We start from the raw sequence: 18,699 nt of genomic DNA, 5'->3' as shown, positions 1-18,699 counted from the left end.
GTCAACCAGGCAGTGGCCCCAGCTCTGCAGAAGTGAGTTGTCATTGCATCCTAGGGCCAGGGTCTTGGTGCTTGTGTGTGTTACTTGGAAGTATGTGGACACCAAGTGTTCCTGGATGGCCACAGCCTGTGAAGGAAACTGGGGCCAGCAGCTGCTCTGTATTTTCAGCCAACGATGGCTCCTGCCCACTGCCGCTGCGTAACCACCAGAGGCAGGCTTTTCTTGACACAGGCCTGTCCTTGGAGCACGTGTTTGGCGAGTCCTATTGCTACTCCCCTGTGGGTTAGGGACAGGCAGCTGTACCTTCAGTGTCTGTTGTTAGGGCAAAGGGAGACGCTGAGTACCCCAGAGCCTGGTAGGTTTTGCTTCTTTCCATACTAACTTCTCACCAGAATGGCCAGCAAGGTGAACTTCACTTTCTCTGTGGTGTTGGGAAGGCGCCGGGATGTGTAAGAGGAGAAGGAGCAGCCCAGATGATCTGGCCCAGATGCGCTGGCAGACTCCCCATGTTCTGCTTTCAGGAACAGTGGCCGGGCTGGTGCACACAATCCTGTGGGGCTCATGGGGTCATGGGGAGCAGCCAAGCAGGAGGCTCAGGGCCCCATGGCTGCTACAGAAGTTCTCCACTGGGCACTGGGGTCAGCTGGACTGGCTTCCAGCTGGCCGTGGACAGCCTCCATTTCCTCATCCAGGTAACAGAGACACTGCCTCACCAGAGCAGACTGCAAAGGGAGGCAGTGTCAAGTCTCAGCACCACTCCAGCCCTGCCGTGGGTTCCTGCAGTGTTCTTGTTACTTGTTTTCTCAGGGCTGAGCTGAGACTCTGGACCTGGAAAAAAGGAAAGCCAGAGTAGGCCCAGAGTCCCCAACCCCAGAGTGCTTCAGCCTTGGGGGCAGCTCCCTAAGGCCCCAAGTTGACCCTGGAGCTACTCTGCACCCTCTGCTCCCAGGTCCCTTGTGGGGTCAGCGCTGCCAAGAGTGGAAACACTTCCCCTGGTAGCGGGGAGTACTGGGAGCTCCGTGGGGATTGAGGCTTGGGCAAATACCTAGAGAACTGACCTACCCATGGAAATATGTGGTTATATAAAAATTTGTTTACTTTGGTTTTTTTTGTTTGTGTTTTCATATAGATAACAAGAAATCTCAAGCTTCCGTCAGTGGTAAGAGTTTTCCCTTTTGAGTTAAAGTTTCTCCCAACTTTGGATTTGAGGTGACAAGAATGACATAGTGCATGCCTCATGTGCCTGGGTTAACCTGTCACTAGAGGAGAATGCTTGCAGAGAGAGCTGTGGAGGGAGGAGGCTGACCAGCTGTGCCCCGACCTCTCCAGCCTTCGTCTTCCTGCAGACTGTGAAGTCACATGATCCTCCCCATCCCGTTTCATACAAATGCTGCCTTTGCCCAGCAAAAAGATAAACACTCACAAAGCTATTAAGACATTATCCAAAAGTGTTGAGCTCTCTGATAATTATTATGCTGTTTTCAGTGTAATATGTAGTAGCATTTCTGAGAAAATGCTGTGAATTCACTTTTTTAAGTTACAAAGTTTCTTTGTAAATTTAGAAATCTGCCTGGGTGCTGTGGCTCATGCCTGTAATCCCAACACTTTGGGAGGCTGAGGTAGGCAGATCATTTGAGGTCAGGAGTTTGAGACCAGCCTGGCCAACATGGTAAAACTCCGTCTCTACTAAAAATACAAAAATTAGCCGGGTGTGGTGGCACACATTGTAGTCCCAACTACTCGGGAGGCTGAGGCATGAGAATCGCTTGAACCTGGGAGGCGGAGGTTGTAGTGAGCTGAGATTGCACCACTGTGCTCCAACCTGGGTGACAGAGTGAGACTCCATCCCCCCCCCCCAAAAAAAAAAAAAGTTTAGAAATCCATATTTTTAAATTTCAGGGTTTATCACATAAGGGGAATTCTGGCAACTCAGCCTTGGTCTCTGCTGACTAAGCTGTGAGGGAAGGGGTTTAACAGGTCCAGGCTGGCCAACTGCATTCTGCCATTGGGAAGGGAGTGCACTAGCCTCACAGGCTGCACGCCACTGTCTGCCCTGCCCTAGGCAGTAGAGCTGTACATGCCAGCTGTCTCTGCCTGTGTGGGTCTCACCTCTCAGCCAGGACAGGGATTCTTGGCCAGCTGGGCTGAGCAGCAGCAAGGGCATGTGGCCAGAACATCTGGGCCCCTTGGCATTGGAGCATGGGGTCCTGGGCAACACCCAATTGTGTGACATGGTGGTCCTGCCAGGCCATATCTGTCTGTGGGTAGCTGTTTGCTATTAAGTCCACACTGTTGTGACAATGGCATCCTTGTCCTTTGTTGTGGCATTGCTCACTGAGCTGCTGACATGGTGGGCTTGGCATATTTCTCCTCATTGCTCTGTGGAGCCCTCCTCTGCACCCCTCAGCTGTTCTGGCATGGTGGCCCTGCACACAGGGGCCCAGGCTGAGTTGGACTGTGCAGCAGTAGGAGTGGAGCTGTGTGTGCCTGTGGACTTGTGCCCTCCCTGGGAGAACATCCCCTGGCCACTGTGTTTCTGCTTGCTCAGAAGGGCCCATCGTGCTTTGTGTGCTCACCAAGCAGGAGGGCTGGACAGCCAGGAGAGGTGGGGGTAGCCACCTGCCCTGAAGGCCTCAGCCCATCTTTAGTGCACCTGCAGACATCAGAGAGGTCATTTGTCCCTTAACATTAGGACCCTGGACCAGGCCAGGCTAGAGGTATGGGTGGTGCAATGACCAACATATCTGGTGTCCAACCCACTCATATTTGGGAGTCTCCAGGAGCCTAGTCCCTTACTGCTTGGGGCTGTGAGGGGATTGAGCCTGTAGGTAGGGGAGATCTGTGCTCTGTGAGCCTCACGCCATTTGAGCCATGGTCAGTCCATTAGGCCCTTTCCTGAGAAGCTCTACCCTTGTGTTCCCACAGATCCTATGAATGCACTCCAGAGCCTGACTGGCGGACCCGCCGCGGGAGCCGCCGGAATTGGCATGCCTCCTCGGGGCCCGGGACAGTCTCTGGGCGGGATGGGTAGCCTTGGTGCCATGGGACAGCCAATGTCCCTCTCAGGGCAGCCGCCTCCTGGGACCTCGGGGATGGCCCCTCACAGCATGGCTGTCGTGTCTACGGCAACTCCACAGAGTGAGTACCACGCTTCCTGGAGGATTTGCCACTTCCCTTGCAAACGACAACACATTTTATTCCTGTGCTTGTGATGGTATCAAGAAAAGCATGGAAAAGCTCCAAATCGCTTTTTTTTTTTTTTAATCTTTGTTGTATGTGGAGAGAAAAGGCTTCCAATCTTCTTTGAGCTCCCAGAAGGGTTAAGTGATCCTGGGCCCTCCTCCTCGCTCTGGGCAGGAGGGTGGGGATGACCGGAGACTCCAGCCAAAGGTTTGTGTTTTGTGGCTGAGATAGATACAGTGTGTTTCAGGGGGTTCTCAGCCACAAGGCAGGGCTGAGTGCCAGCACCCACAACTCCACTGTCTGCCCGAGCTCTGGGCACCATCTCTTCTAGTGGTGCCCTTGCCGCTTGGTCACCCTGGGTGTGGCTTGCAGCCGTATTATCTTCTGGCTTCCTTTCTGTGAAGGAGACTCTATGTCCTCTCCACATGGCTGCCCTGGTGGGGAACTGGGCTGTGATCAGGTGTTACAGGTGAAGCAAAGCTGCTCTCAAGGGGAGGCAAAGAACCTCCCTCTTCTTTCCAGGACTGTCTTTTGAGATGGGGTCTCGCTCTGTGGGCCACGCTGGAGTGCAGTGGCATAATCACGGCTCACTGCAGCCTTGACATCCTGGGCTCCGGTGACCCTCACACCGCAGCCTCCCAAGTAGCTGGGACTGCAGGCTCACAGCACCGCGCCCAGCTAATATTTTGTATTTTATGTGGAGATGGGACTTCACCATGTTGCCCCGGCTTATCTTGAACTCCTGGGCTCAAGTGATCGCCTGCCTTGGCCTCCCAAAGTGTTGGGATTACAGGCGTGAACCACCGTGCCCACCCTCAGGACCTATGTTGATGTATCTTTGAGTCCCATCAACATTTCTTGGAGTATGCTGTGCCCACTACAAAGTGCTTTAGTGTTTTTTTCCCTTTCATGTAACTTTTTGTTTTTAAAATAGTTTAGGAGTCACAGGAAGTTGTGGAATAGCACAGAGAGTTCCCACATGCCCTCTACCCAGCTCTCCCCAATAACAATACCTTACATAGAACATGGTCAAAACCAAGAAATTAATGTTGAGGCAGTGTAATCACCTCAGTTAGAGACTTAACTTGGACTTCTTTTTTTTTTTTTTTTTTTGAGACAGAGTTTCACTTTTGTTGCCTAGGCTGGAGTGTAGTGGCGTGATCTCAGCTCACTGCAACTTCTGCCTCCTGGGTTCAAACAATTCTCTTGCCTCAGCCTCCTGACTACCTGGAACTAACCGGTGCCTGCCACCATGCCCAGCTAATTTTGTATTTTTAGTAGAGATGGGGTTTCACCATGTTGGCCAGGCTGGTCTCAAACTGCTGACCTCAAGTGATCCTCCCTTCTGAGCCTCCCAAAGTGCTGGGATTACAGGCGTGAGCCATCACGCCCAGCCAACTTCATCAGTTTTTTACACTCATTCTTGGGCTGCATATATATGTATATGTAAGTCTGTGAGATTTTACCACATGTCAAATCAAGTAGCCGTCACCACAATTGGCATGCAGAGCTGTTCCATTACCACCAACCAGCTCTCTTGTGTTATCTTTCAGAGATCACACCTTCCCTCCAGCCCTAAGCCCTAACAATTGCTGACCTGTTGTGTGTCTCTGTAGTTCTGTCCTTTTGTGAATGTTGTATAAATGGAATCATACCATATGTGACTTTTTGAGATTGGCTTTTTAAATTCAGTCTGAGATCTTTGAGATCCACCCAGGTTTTATCAGTAGTTCATTCCTTTTCATCACTAAGTAATATTCCACAGAACGGATTTTCCATAGTTTATTCCTTCACCCATGAAGGACATTGGGTTGTTTCCTGCTTTTGGCTACTATTATGCAAACAAAGCTGCTGTGGATATCTGTGTACAGGCTTCAGTGCTTCAGTGTATTTTTATCACACATCCCTCATGATAACCCTATGAAGAGGGCAGCATCACCCCCTCTGATTTGTCCAGATGCTAATGAGAACTGGAGTCACACCCCAGGCCAAGAGCCGGGATCAAAGGTGCTGCCTGACGCCGTCCTCACGCTCCTACCCCATCCTGTGTCGGGTTTCCTATTCTTTGAGGCCATAGGCATCCTCATTTCTACCCACTCCTGCTCTGGAGTCTTCCTCCATCCCGAGCCACCTTCCCTTGTCATACCTTAATTCTCCTCTTACTTCCTGTTGTCTAACTCTCAGTACATGCTGGTTTCCTCGTCCTAGAACAATCTGCCTGGTTCTTCGTCCCAAGCTCTCATCACCTCACTCTTCTTAGCACATCAGATACGTACACCAGCTGGGTTTAGGGAGGACCCACAGAAGTACCCACTCAAGTTCCTTTTCATTTTGTACTCTTGTGTACTGGGTGCATTTTTTTTTATCATGAGCTTATATTTGATCATAAATTGTTTTTAAATGTATTTGAGTTTACAATGCTCACATGAGTTGCCTTGTCATCCCACTCCAGAGACTTTGTCTTAAACCAGTTTTGTCAGAAGTTCAGTGGTGAAGCTTGATATCCTGCTCATGCTCTCCCCAGTCTGACCTTGGCCCACATCCTGTTTTTAGCTTCCAAGGGGCCTGGTCTTCTGTGTGTGGCACTAGTTGAAAGTTACAGTGGGGGCCGGGCGTGGTGACTCACGCCTGTAATCCCAACACTGGGAGGCCAAGGTGGGCGGATCACGAGGTCAGGAGATCAAGACCAACTTGGCTAACATGGTGAGACCCCATATCTACTAAAAATACAAAAAATCAGCCGGTCATGGTGGCGGGCGCCTGGAGTCCCAGCTACTCGGGAGACTGTGGCAGGAGAATGGCGTGAACCTGGGAGGCGGAGCTTGCAGTGAGCCGAGATCGCACCACTACCCTCCAGCCTGGGCAACAGAGGGAAACTCCATCTCAAAAGAAAAAAAAAAGTTACAGTGGATTCTGTACTTCAGCATCTTGTTACCACCTTTGTCAGAGACCGTATCTCCCTGCCCTTTACCACTTGCCTCCCTGGTCTCCCTGAAACTAGTGGTGTTGGCTGATGGGCATTTAATATCCCTTCCTGACACCTTTCCCAAAGACTACTGCATGATTAAGGCCCTTTCAGATCTTCATCTAGTGCCACCAAGAGGGCAGAGCCTGGGTCAGAAGTTTTGCCAGGGACTCTCAAAGGATAGGCCGGGGGACATTGTGGTAGTTTTCAGGTGACCCAGGTTAGTCTGAAAAGGCTGAAACTGCTGGTTGTTCCTATGGCTGGGGCTGCAGTACAGAGTTGGAAGCAAAGCTTTTCACGCTGTGCATTTCTGTTTCTCAATGAGTTTTATATCACGTGCATGTGAAGCCAACTTTAAAAATAATTTCTACTGCCAGCTGTGTGATTGGGTGCTGAGGACATGTCCTCCTCCTGGATAACTAGGTCCTGGTTAGGGTGCACTTTGGATTGCTGGTGTGCAGCAGTTGGGGAGGCTTTGTCCTCCTGAGCCTCGGCTGCTGCAAGGTGGGGGAAAGTAAGCTTGGGATTCCTCTAGTCAGCCAGGGTTTGTGCTGGGTCCTGTGTCACTCCCCAGGTCCCCGAGAAGCAGGTGCAGATTGGAGGAACATCTCCCCAGTGTAAGACCTGTGACAGTTGCACATTAAGGTCAAGCAATCAGCATACAGAGATCACCAGCCATGAAAGGAAGGAGAGACACCGTGAAGGCGAACAGAAATAATAGACACATGTAGGCATGCCCAGTGACCACACATACAGGAACTGTTAGATATGGGCCATGGGGTAGATAAAGAAATAAAGTGGAGAGCTGGGCACAGTGGCACATAACTATACTCCTGGCTACTCGGAAGGCTAAGGCAGGAGGATTTGCTTGAGGCCAGGAGTTTGAGGCTGTGGTGAACTATGATTGCACCACTGTACTCCAGCCTGGGGGATAGAGCGAGACACCATCTCTGAAAAAATAGAAAACGAAAAGAAAAGAAAAGCAGAAATTCAAATGAAAAGCATCATCAGGAGCGATGAAGCAGATTTGAAATAGAACCAAATGAAAGCCGTAGAAATCAGCAGTATAATTTTTGAACAAAGGAAGTGGATGAATAAACAGCGCATTAGATACAGCTGAAGAAAGAATTTGTGTAATAGAAGCTACATTTGAAGAAATTACCTAGAATGTAGCACAGAGAAGAGCACATGGAAAATATGACAGCAAGGGTAAGAAATGAGGATAAGATCAGAAATTCGAATTGGCATCCAAGCAAAGCCCCAAAAGGATCAAATGGAGAGAATGGAAGAAAACAATATGTGAGGGGATAACTACTGAGAAAAGCCCATCTGGCCCCAACCTACTTAGCCATCTCATTTGCTGTGAGACTGCGGAGCACCAAAGGCCAGAGGAATATCTTAGAAATAGTTCCTGCAAAGGAGCAATGAATACACTCAGCAGTGGAGTCAGAAAGATAATAGAATATTGTTAAAGCACTGAGAATAGAGCTGCCAGTCACATTTGTATGCGAGCAAGACTCAAGGATGTGGAAAGCAAGCCATTTTTAGATAAACCTAGCCTTAGAAACTTTCAGTAAAAGATTTTCTAAAGGATATATCCTTTTTTCTCCTTTTTCCAATAAGCCTTTCGCACTCTTAGATATATTCTTTTGTTTATGCTCTCCTCTTCCCTCTCAGGTGATGCAAGGTATAAAATGGGAAAAGAAACGTTGAGCGTAGGTGATAGTAAATGTGTGTAAATCTAAACCAGTGATTCTCACCCAGGGTGATGTTCCACCACAGGGGATATTTGACAATGTCTGGAGACATTTTGGGATGTCACTACTGTGGGGGTGCTGCTGGTGCATAACAGGTGGAAGCCAGAGATGCTGCTAACCATCTTACAAGTACGGGCCAGCCCCCCACAACATAGAATCATCTGGGTCAAGTGTCAGTAGTGTAGTGAAAAGGTTGAAAATCCCTGGTGTAAATAAAAATTTACCTCTGTAAAATAAAACAGTCAAGCTAACTTCCATACAGACTTGCCACATTCCAAGCACTATTTTATTTATTTTATTTTATTATTATTTTTTTGAGATGGAATCTCACTCTGTCACCAGACTGGAGTGCAAATGGCACAATCTCAACCCACTGCAACCTCCACTTCCTAGGTTCAAGCTATTCTCCTGCCTCAGCCTCCCAATTAGCTAGGACTACAGGCTCGCACCACCACGCCCAGCTAATTTTTGTATTTTTAGTAGAGACAGGGTTTCACCATGTTGGCCAGTTGGTCTCGATCTCCTGACCTCATGATCTGCCCACCTTGGCATCCCAAAGTGCTGGGATTACAGGCGTGAGCCACCGTGCCCGGCCTATTATTATTATTATTTATAGACCTAGGGTCTCCTCATGTTGCCCAGGCTGGTCTTGAATTTCTGGGCTCAGGCGATCTGCTGCCTCAGCTGTGCAAAGTCTGAGATTATGGGCATGAGCCACAGCACCCAACCCCAGGCACTATTTTGAGTGTTTTACTTACATAATAGATTATTTAATTCTTAGTCCAGTGTGTGGAGTGGATACTGTTATTGTGTTTTCTAACAGGGAAAACTGAGGCAATGAGCAGTGACAGAGTTGAGGTTTTGAGTCCAGGCAGCCTCGCTCAGAGGCTGTATCCCTAGCCTCACATCCATCCAGCCTCTTAATAGAATGTCTGCTGTGAAGAGTTAAGATCAACAAAATATGATATAAATGGAAGTCAGCAGGGAGATAGAGTGTGAATATCGGTTCTGTCATGTACATATAAAACCTACTTTAAAATAGTAAATTTGGGAAATGCTAAATTAAAATATTGATAAGGTTTATATTTTAAGTTAAATATGCATGATAAAATTGAAAAATTACTGCTAAAACAATGGAAATAATTCATAAAATTTAAAATCAGTAGGAAAAATAGGATAAGGCGGAAATCCAGATAATACAAAGTTCAGTCCAGTCATCCAACAAAAATGCAATCAAAAAAGACAAAGCTTAGAAAAGGAAAGACAAAGGCCTGGTGCGGTGACTCACGCCTGTAATCCCAGCACTTTAGGAAGCTGAGTCAGGCAGATCATGAGGTCAGGAGATTGAGACGATCCTGCCCAACATGGTGAAAACCTGTCTCTCCTAAAATACGAAAATTAGCTGGACATGGTGGTACACGCCTGTAATCCCAGCTACTTGGGAGGCTGAGGCAGGAGAATCGCTAGAACCCAGGAGGCGGAGGTTGCAGTGAACCGAGATCACGCCACTGCACTCCAGTCTGGAGACAGAATGAGACTCCGTCTCAAACAAAAAAAGAGAAAAGGAAAGACAAATATTAATAGAAATAAGTTTAAAAATATAAGACCGGGCGCGGTGGCTCACGCCTGTAATCCCAGCACTTTTGGGAGGCCGAGGGACGGGTGATCAAGAGGTCAGGAGAATCAAGGACCATTCCTGGCTAACCGGTGAAACCGCCCGCTCTAGTAAAAAATACTAAAAACAGCTAAGGCCGGGGGCGGAGGGGTGGGCAGCGCCTGTAGTTCCAAGCTAACTCGGGAGGCTGAAGCAGGAGAATGGCGTAAACCAGGAAGGGAGCTGCAGTGAGCTGAGATCCGGCCCCTCGTACCTCCAGCCTAGGAGACAGAGGCTGAAGACTCCGTCTCAAAAAAAAAAAAATATATATATATATATATATATATTGTAATCATGAAATAAATGTGAGTGGACGTGGACTAAACTTTTCTGTTGAAAGATAGGAAATGTGAGAACAAATAGAAATGAAATAGCACAGTTGTCGTATTGTTAGAAGAAACACACCTACAATATAACATGTGAAAGGATTGTAAGTAAAACACTCAAAATTTTATTTTTAAATAAAAGATGAAGAAAGGCTGAGTGCAGTGGCTCACATCTGTAATCCCAACACTTTGGGAAGCTGAGGTGGGAGGATCACTTGAGCCCAGGAGTTCAAGACCAACCTCGGCAAAATAGGAGACCTATTTCTACATAAAATTTAAAAATTACCTATAGGTACACTTGAGATGCTGAGGTAAGAGGATCGCTTGACCCTGGGAGGTCAAGGCTGCAGTGAGCCATGACTACACATTGCACTCCAGCCTGGGCTGCAGTGAAACCCTATCTCAATCAGTCAGTCAGTAAAATTGGCTGGGTGTGGTGGTACACACGTGTAGTCCCATCTACTTGTGAGGCTGAGGTGGGAGGATGACTTGCTTGAGCCCAGAATGCCGAGGCTGCAATGAGCCATGATAGAGACACTGCATTCCAGCCTGGATGACAGAGCAAAATCCCATCTCAAAAAAGAAACAAACAAAAAAAAAGATGAAGAAAGATGTATTAGGTAATTACTTCAAGTACATCTCTTTGTTACTGATAAACAGACCAAAAAATTCATTTACAGAAAATTTGAACAATGTAATGAACAACTTAATCTAAGCATATGATGGAACAATGTTTCTAAAAATCACAAAGCAAGCTTCAACACATTTCAGAAAATTTAAAAGTATTGTCATACTTTTTGTTGTTGTTGTTGTTGTTGTTGTTTTGAGACAGAGCCTCACTCTGTCATCCAGGCTGGAGTGCAGTGGTGCGATCTTGGCTCACTGCAACCTCTGCCTCCTGGGTTCAAGCAATTCTCCTGCCTCAGCCTCCCGAGTAGCTGGGATTACAGGCGCGCGCCACCATGCCCACTGATTTTTGTATTTTTAGTAGAGATGGGGTTTCACCATGTTGGACAAGCTGGTCTCAAACTCCTGACCTCAAATGATCCTCCTGCCTGAGCCTCCCAAAGTGCTGGGATTTACAGGTTTGAGCCACTGCGCCCAGCCGGTCATACATGTTTTATGAATGTCAAATAGAGTTAGAAATCTGTCACAAAATAAATTTAAAAAGCTTTACACGTGGCCAGGCACAGTGACCCATGCCTGTAATCTCAACACTTTGTGAAGTCGAGGCAGGAGGATCACTTGAACCCAGGAGTTTGAGATCAGCCTGGGCAACAAAGTGAGACTGCCTCTACAAAAATTTTACAAATTAGTTGGGTGTGGTGGCATGCATCTGTAGTTCCAGCTACTTGGGAGGCTGAGGCAGGAGGGTCACTTGAGCCCAGGAGGTCAAGGGTGCAGTGAGCCACAATGGCACCATTTCAGTCCAGCCTGGGCAACAGAGTGAGATCCCATCTCAAAAAAAAAAAAAAAAAAAACTTACACCCATCAGAATTGCTAAAATGAATAGTGACAGCCTCAAATGTTGGTGACAGAGAAACTGAATCACTCATATTGCTGGTCAGAATGTAAAGTGATTTTACCTTCTTTCAAAATGAAATATGCAACTCAGCAGTTACACTCTTGGATATTTTTCCTAGAGAAATGGAAACCTTGCATAAAAACCCAGGCACAAATTTTAACAGCAGCTTTGTGGTAGCCCAAATCTGCAGTTACCCAAATGTCCTTCGCGTGAATGGTTAAACACAGTGTGAGGTGCTTGTACTATGGAATACCCTGGCAGTACAAAGAAGGAACTGTTGCTAGAACTACAACCTGTATGCTGAATGTAAAAAGCCAAAGGTTCATACTGTATGGTTCCATTTTTGAAATATCATATGTAATTTTGAAATGACAAAATTTTAGAAATGGAGAATGCTGCAGTGGTTGCCAGAGTTTGTGGGTCAGGGTTGCTGAGAGAGGTGGCAACATGAGGGATCCTTGTGGTATGGGGACTGTGCAGTGTATTGACTGGTGGTGACTGAATCCACCCAGGTGGTTAAATTGTCCAGAACTGAGTACACACACCTACACAAGTGAGCACACATCGTGGTTATGATACCTTGTAATTTTGTAGAATGTTACCATTGGAGGAAACGGCAAAGTATACAAAGGATCTCTCTGTATTTCTTTAATACAGCTTTATTGAGACATCATTCTCTTCAGCATACAATTCACCCATCTGAAGTGCTCCACTCGGTAGGTTTTAGTGTAACTCACAGAGTTGTGCAACCATCATCACAATTTTAGAACATTTTTATGTTCACCCCAAAAGAAACCTCACCTCAGAAAATCTTGTAATTGACTGTTCATATAAGCAGTTTTCATAATAGCCACAAAGTAGAAGCAGCCCAAATGTTCATCAGCTGATGAATGGATAAATAAAACACAGGAAATCGGTGTTATAGAATATTATTTGGCGATAAAAATGACACGGAAAAGCTGATACATGCCACGACATGGGCGAACTTGTAACTATTATGCTAAAGAAGCTAGTCACAAAACAGCACATGTTTGGTGCCATTCGTACAGAGTCCAGAAGTGGCCAATCCATAGAGACAGAGAGGAGATGACTGATTTCCAGAGTCTAGGCTTCTTATCTATCCAAAAGACTCAGTTGTCCCTTTTCTCTTTGGTTATTACAGAGTAACTCGTGATAGGAAATTCCAAAATCAACACAAATGCTACTTCGTATTCTATCTTTCTGTCTGTGGTAAATGGAACGTTCAGATTCCAGCGGCAGCTGTGGCAGTGGGGACTTTGCTGGCTGTTTTGTCCCTTGCTGTGCAGCTCTGCAGCGTTTCTGGGAACCTGCCTTGTGGACTGACTGGAGACTCTGGTCTTTTCTCAGCCCAGCTGCAGCTCCAGCAGGTGGCGCTGCAGCAGCAGCAGCAACAGCAGCAGTTCCAGCAGCAGCAGCAGGCGGCGCTACAGCAGCAGCAGCAGCAGCAACAGCAGCAGTTCCAGGCTCAGCAGAGTGCCATGCAGCAGCAGTTCCAAGCAGTAGTGCAGCAGCAGCAGCAGCAGCTCCAGCAGCAGCAGCAGCAGCAGCAGCATCTAATTAAATTGCATCATCAAAATCAGCAACAGGTACCAGGTCTCCTGTTCCTGCTCTTGGCCTCCCTCCTGCAATGTGAGCCCTGGGCTGGCATCAGTCACGATGCTGGGTGCAGTGCACGGAGCCAGCCGAGGGTCCTCTTGACACACATGTGCCTGCCCTTTTCCATGGGCTTCTCGAAAAGTCTGGGACAAGGCTGGGCCCGGTGGCTCATGCCTATAATCCCAGCACTTTGAGAGGCTGAAGCAGGCAGATCACCAGGTCAAGAGTTCGAGAGCACCATGGCCAGCATGGTGAAACCCCGTCTAAAAATAACCCGTCTACTAAAAATACAAAAAATTAGCTGGACGTGGTGGCGCACACCTATAATCCCAGCTATTCGGGAGGCTGAGTCAGGAGAATTGCTAGAACCTGGGAGGCGGAGGTTGCAGTGAGCTGAGATCGCACCACTGCACTCCAGCCTGGGTGACAGCGAGACTCCGTCTCAAAAAAAAAAAAAAAAAGGGAAAGAAAAGTCTGAGACAGGTAGGAAAAACAGGCCCTGACTCACTAGGAAGGTTCTGTGATCGAGCCCTTCCATTTGGGCTCGGGGCATCTGGCGGCAGGCCTCCTGTGTGCTTCAGGGGCTGCGAGGGATTCAAACAAGAGTGAGCTGAAGCAAGAAGTGAGATGAACACTCTGAGGCTTGGGACTACTTGAGCCACTGTGGACGATTTTGGCTGAGGACACGTGTGCCTCCTGTTTACCTCTCTGTCTTGGGTTCTGGGCTCAGTGTTAGTCAGCCTCCAGCTGGTGTTCCATGGGGTGATGGTGATGTCATGTTAGCAAGCACTGCTTCTCAGAAATTGTTCAGCTTCCCATAGTTTCCATAGAGAGTCTAGACGTGTTAAACATCTGCCCTCACAACAGGTCTTCGTTGGGAGAGGAAAGCCCCAAAGGGCCCCCACCACCCTCCTACCCCTTCAGGCCTCAGCTTGCTGGGCTTCTCTGGATCTTGGGGCGCCTGTCCCAGAGCTGACGGTGCATCTGCAGCCACACTTTTCCTTCTCATGCTAACCAGCAGATCTTGACTGTCACCGTGAGGCTCATGCCACTGACCTGTAGGGGCAAAACAAGCATCATTGCAGAGGCTTCAGAAATCTGCAGTTGCCTCAGCTTTTATCCTAGCTTCCATGGAGCTATACCTGTTCATTGTCACCTTTTGCTGAAGCTTCTAGATATGTCCTTTGAACCATCCTAGTGGAATGGTAGACCAGAGCCCAGGCACATGCTTGGTGCCTCCTCAGTGTCAGGAAGGCAGCTGGTGTTGGCCTCGGGGACCCAGAGTCTTTCTATGGGAGATGTGCCTCTCCCCGTGTAAGTGAGAGGTCAGCCTGTCAGCTCAGGAAGGCCTTTTTTTTTTTTTTTTTTTTTTTTTGAGACTTTTTTTGAGTCTTACTGTGTCGCCCAGGCTGGAGTGCGGTGGCGTGATCTCGGCTCACTGCAATCTCCACCCCACTGGTTCAAGTGATTCTCAGCTTCCCAGGTAGCTCTCCTGCCTCAGCCTCCCAAGTAGTTGGGATTACAGGTGTGAGCCACCATGCCTGGCTAATTTTTGTATTTTTAGTAGAGACAGGGTTTCGCCAGGTTGTCCAGGCTGGTCTCGAACTCCTGACCTCAGGTGATCTGCCCACCTCGGCCTCCCAAAGTACTGGGATTATAGGCATGAGCCACTGCACCCAGCCAGGAAGGCCTTCTTGATGGCTCTGCAGGTGGCCACCTGGGCTTCCTGGGGCCCAGAGTGTCACAGAGGAGCTGGTGCCACAGAGGCAAATGAGCGATAACTGAGTGCTGCTTGGTCTGTCTCTAGATACAGCAGCAGCAGCAGCAGCTGCAGCGAATGGCACAGCTGCAGCTCCAGCAACAGCAACAGCAACAGCAACAGCAGCAGCAGCAGGCTTTGCAGGCCCAGCCGCCAATTCAGCAGCCACCGATGCAGCAGCCACAGCCTCCGCCCACCCAAGCTCTGCCCCAGCAACTGCAGCAGATGCATCATCCCCAGCACCACCAGCCACCACCACAGCCCCAGCAGCCTCCAGTTGCTCAGAACCAACCATCACAACTCCCGCCACAGTCGCAGACCCAGCCTTTGGTGTCGCAGGCACAAGCTCTCCCTGGACAAATGTTGTATACCCAACCACCACTGAAATTTGTGAGTACCTGTGGCCCACAGTGGAGCACATGCAGCCCGTGGCTCTGTCAGCAGTAGTTTCTAGACTCTTTGACTAGAGATAGCATGTCCTATTCTTCAAGTGCTGAGACTTCAGGCAGCCCCCGTCCCTTGCCAGCCCTGCTGACTCTAGCACAGCTCAGCAGGGAAGCATGTGTTTTGCGTTTTGTGTTCCAAGAGCTGCTTCTGCACCCCGCATAGGGTGCTGGCTGCTGCTGCTGGGGCACCAAGTCGCATTCCAAGCAGTGTGGCTGATTGCAGCAGTTCTGTGAGCACTTCGACTGATGGGCACCACATGGAAGAATGTGCTAGCTCCATCAGTGTCTGTCTGGTGGTTTGCCAACTGCTCAGAGTTAATGTTCTAAGCAAGTTTTTTTTTTGTTTTCTTTACACTCTACCAAGTCTCAGGAGAACAAAGTTCATTACTATATTTTCGAGGGGAGTATTAATATAAAATTCTGTTATTCCCAGTCTCATTTTGTATCTCTACACAAAGCCAGTCTACTCAGTGACATTGGCACAGAGGATAGAGTATGATCACCAGGATGGAGGTAGCTGCATCAAGGGGCCATTTGGATAACTCTTTGGCTCACTTGGTTTTTGTGGCCTTTTCTATTTGTGATTCATGAGTGGAGTGGGGCCTGAGCCAAATGTGGGGGTGAACAAGAGGCCTCACAGGCAGGCTGGAAGTCCAGGAGAGTTGTGAGGAGCAGATATGGTCACTCATCTGTCACCTGGGAGTCGACACACTGCCTGACCCCTGGGACTGTGCAGAATGAAACCCTTGTGTGCTGCATGGTGGAATGTGCCCTGGCAGGGTTTGCCCTGGTGGCTTGGAGATGTCTAAGGAAGAGCCCCCTGTGTGGTAGTGCGGGCCTGTCTCGTCCCTCTGGAGACCCCTCCATGCAGTGGCTCCATAGTTGCCCCTTTTGCCCAAGCTTGCCCCCCCCACCCCCACTTTTTTTTTTTTTGAAGACAGGGTCTCTGTGTTGTCCAGGCTGGAGTGCACTGACATGATCAGACCTCCCTCGCTCAAGCAATCCTCCCACCTCAGCCTCCCAAGTAGCTGGGACTGCAGGCGTGCATCCCCACACCTAGCCAAAGTTTTGTATATTTTGTAGAGATGGGGTTTGGCCATGTTGCCCAGGCTAGTTTTGATCTCCTGGACTTAAGCAATCTGCTGGCCTCGGCCTCCCAGAATGCTGAGAATACAGACAGGAGCCACTGTGCCCTGCCCTCTGCTGGCCAGCTGACCCAGCTTTCCTTCAATGAATCAGGCTGAGTGATGCTCTCATGGACCATCAGCATGCTTGACCCAGAGGATGAGCAGGCTAGGCTGTAAGCTCTGCATTGGAAGCTGTCAGTGCTTGTGGTGATAGCTGGTGCTGAGGGATGTGGAGACATCCCAGTGGGAGGGCCACACTGCCACTTGCCAGAATTGGATTTGAGCTAGTGGGATCCTAGATGGCTAGTGAGGTGACATCACAGCACATGAAGTCATGAAAGTCCCATTCCTCATCTCAAGAAAGGCTCTATTTCCTAAGCTCCCACAGGAGGAGTGGGCTCTGCTCTCTGACCCAGGTGGCTCCAAATCACATTCTCTTTCTCCCTTAAGGTTCGAGCTCCGATGGTGGTGCAGCAGCCCCCCGTGCAGCCCCAGGTGCAGCAGCAGACGGCAGTACAGACAGCTCAGGCTGCCCAGATGGTGGCTCCCGGAGTCCAGGTGAGGAGGGCCTGGGGGTGGAGGGCTCCATAGTCACCAGCAGGTGCATGGTCACCTGCACATGGAGTGCTACAGTGAGGATTCTGGTTGGATTAGGGGCTGGGGGCTAAGTTGGTAAAGCAGTTGCTTCTCTCCCCCTTGCACTCTGCAAGACACCCCTGGAGTCCTTGGGGTGGGCAGCTCTGCTTGGTCATGTCTAGGACCCACCAGTCTCATAGTGCGTGTTATTTCCAGCTTTACTTGGGCATGCTTCATCATCCCTCTTCCTTGCCACTCTGAGTGACTCAGGAAACATGTATCAGAGAGTAGAAGGCTGCAGTTTTGTCCTCACCTCTCAGTTTCCATTTGAGAGTCTGAGTACAGAGCTGACCAGGGTGGAGGGCAGCTTTCTAGACACTCGGAAGCAGATGGGAGCCACACGCAGCAGGAGCGTGGGAGAGGGCACCCTGGTGCTCGCCTGCACTCAGGGACTCTGGTGCTGTGTGGTGAGAAGCGTGCCGCTCCCATGTTGCTGAGCTTGCTGGTGTGTCACGTGTGGAACATGTGTGTGTCTCTGTGTGTCACGTGTCAGTGGAATGCAGATGGCCTCATCTGGCCTCCTAGCGTCCTGGGATTGGAGTCCCAGGGTTTCTGTACCTTCTCCTATAGCCCCTCCTCTCCTTCTTGCTGCCACTGAGGCGGGGAGACATACGGTCTGGGGCTTCAGTTTTTCCGCTTTCCACATGATGGTGGAAACACTGTTGGTCCTGACTCGGAGGGGATGTTGCCTTTAGGAAGAGTCAGAATGTGCTAGTTGATGTGGTAAGACTGTGGCTGGGTCCCAGCCCACAGCTGGCAGTGCGTCTGCACTTTGCTGTCATCTTAAGGGTGGCAGGCTTCATCTCACACCTGGGGGGTGCTCAGTAATGTCCTTCCTGGTGCCTGCTACCTCTTTTAAGTCCCTGGGAAGCTGTCTGAGGAGGGAATCTGAGGTGTTTAGCTGCAGCTGAGGTTAGCATCCTACCTTGGCATGGCACCAAATGACTTGGGGCCAGGGTCCCCATGTCACATTCTTACTTAGGTGGAGCCCTGTATGAAACACACCACAGAACTCACGTTCACTTACAACTGGGGGAGGCTGACCACTTCGTGTGACAAAGTTGGAGGTCTTTGTCACCTCCCTGTGTGTCTCGGCATGTCCTCAGGCCTCCTGGAGGGCTACCTTGTCCTGGGCTCATGCAGAGGAGGGATGTGGTGTGTTCACAGTCAGCTTAGTGGTGGCACATAGTGACTGCCCAGCCAGTGGAAGCTGCTGCCTTTGCCTCTTTGGACCGTCGCTCCTCTGTTCAGGACCTTACTTCATGGAAACTTTTTTTTTTTTTTTTTTGAGATGGAGTCTCTATCGCCAGGCTGGAGTACAGTGGCACGATCTTGGCTCACTGCAACCTCTGCCTCCAGGGTTCAAGTGATTCTCCTGCATCAGCTTCCCGAGTAGCTGGGACTACAAGTGCGCGCCACCACGCTCGGCTAATTTTTGTATTTTTAACAGAGACAGAGTTTCATCATGTTGGCCAGAATGGTCTCGATCTCTTGACCTCATGATCCGCCCACCTTGGCCTCCCAAAGTGCTGAGATTACAGGCATGAGCCACCATGCCCGGCCAGAAACTTCTATACTGCAGGTCAAGCCCAGCAGGAAAGTGAGAACTGCTCTTTTCTTTCTTTCTTTCTTTCTTTCTTTCTTTCTTTCTTTCTTTCTTTCTTTCTTTCTTTCTTTCTTTCTTTCTTTCTTTCTTTCTTTTCT

At 49.1% G+C, this 18,699-nt stretch overlaps 1 protein-coding gene across 1 annotated transcript in view; it reads left to right on the top strand.

The window, feature by feature from the left end:
- The window catches only part of MED15 (mediator complex subunit 15), an 87,862-nt gene that overhangs the window by 50,619 nt on the left and 18,544 nt on the right, over positions 1–18,699 (top strand). Inside the window, 5 exon segments of the mRNA XM_017882602.1 lie at positions 1,130–1,159; positions 2,926–3,138; positions 12,779–13,017; positions 14,835–15,176; positions 16,810–16,917. Of these exon segments, the coding sequence (XP_017738091.1) occupies positions 1,130–1,159; positions 2,926–3,138; positions 12,779–13,017; positions 14,835–15,176; positions 16,810–16,917 (932 nt within the window).

This window comes from Rhinopithecus bieti, unplaced genomic scaffold (assembly GCF_001698545.2).
Source record: "Rhinopithecus bieti isolate Rb0 unplaced genomic scaffold, ASM169854v2 scaffold_13317, whole genome shotgun sequence".
NCBI classification, from domain to species: Eukaryota; Metazoa; Chordata; class Mammalia; order Primates; family Cercopithecidae; genus Rhinopithecus; species Rhinopithecus bieti.
Note: the sequence above shows the minus strand (reverse complement) of the source record. Positions and strands in the feature narration are given on the sequence as shown.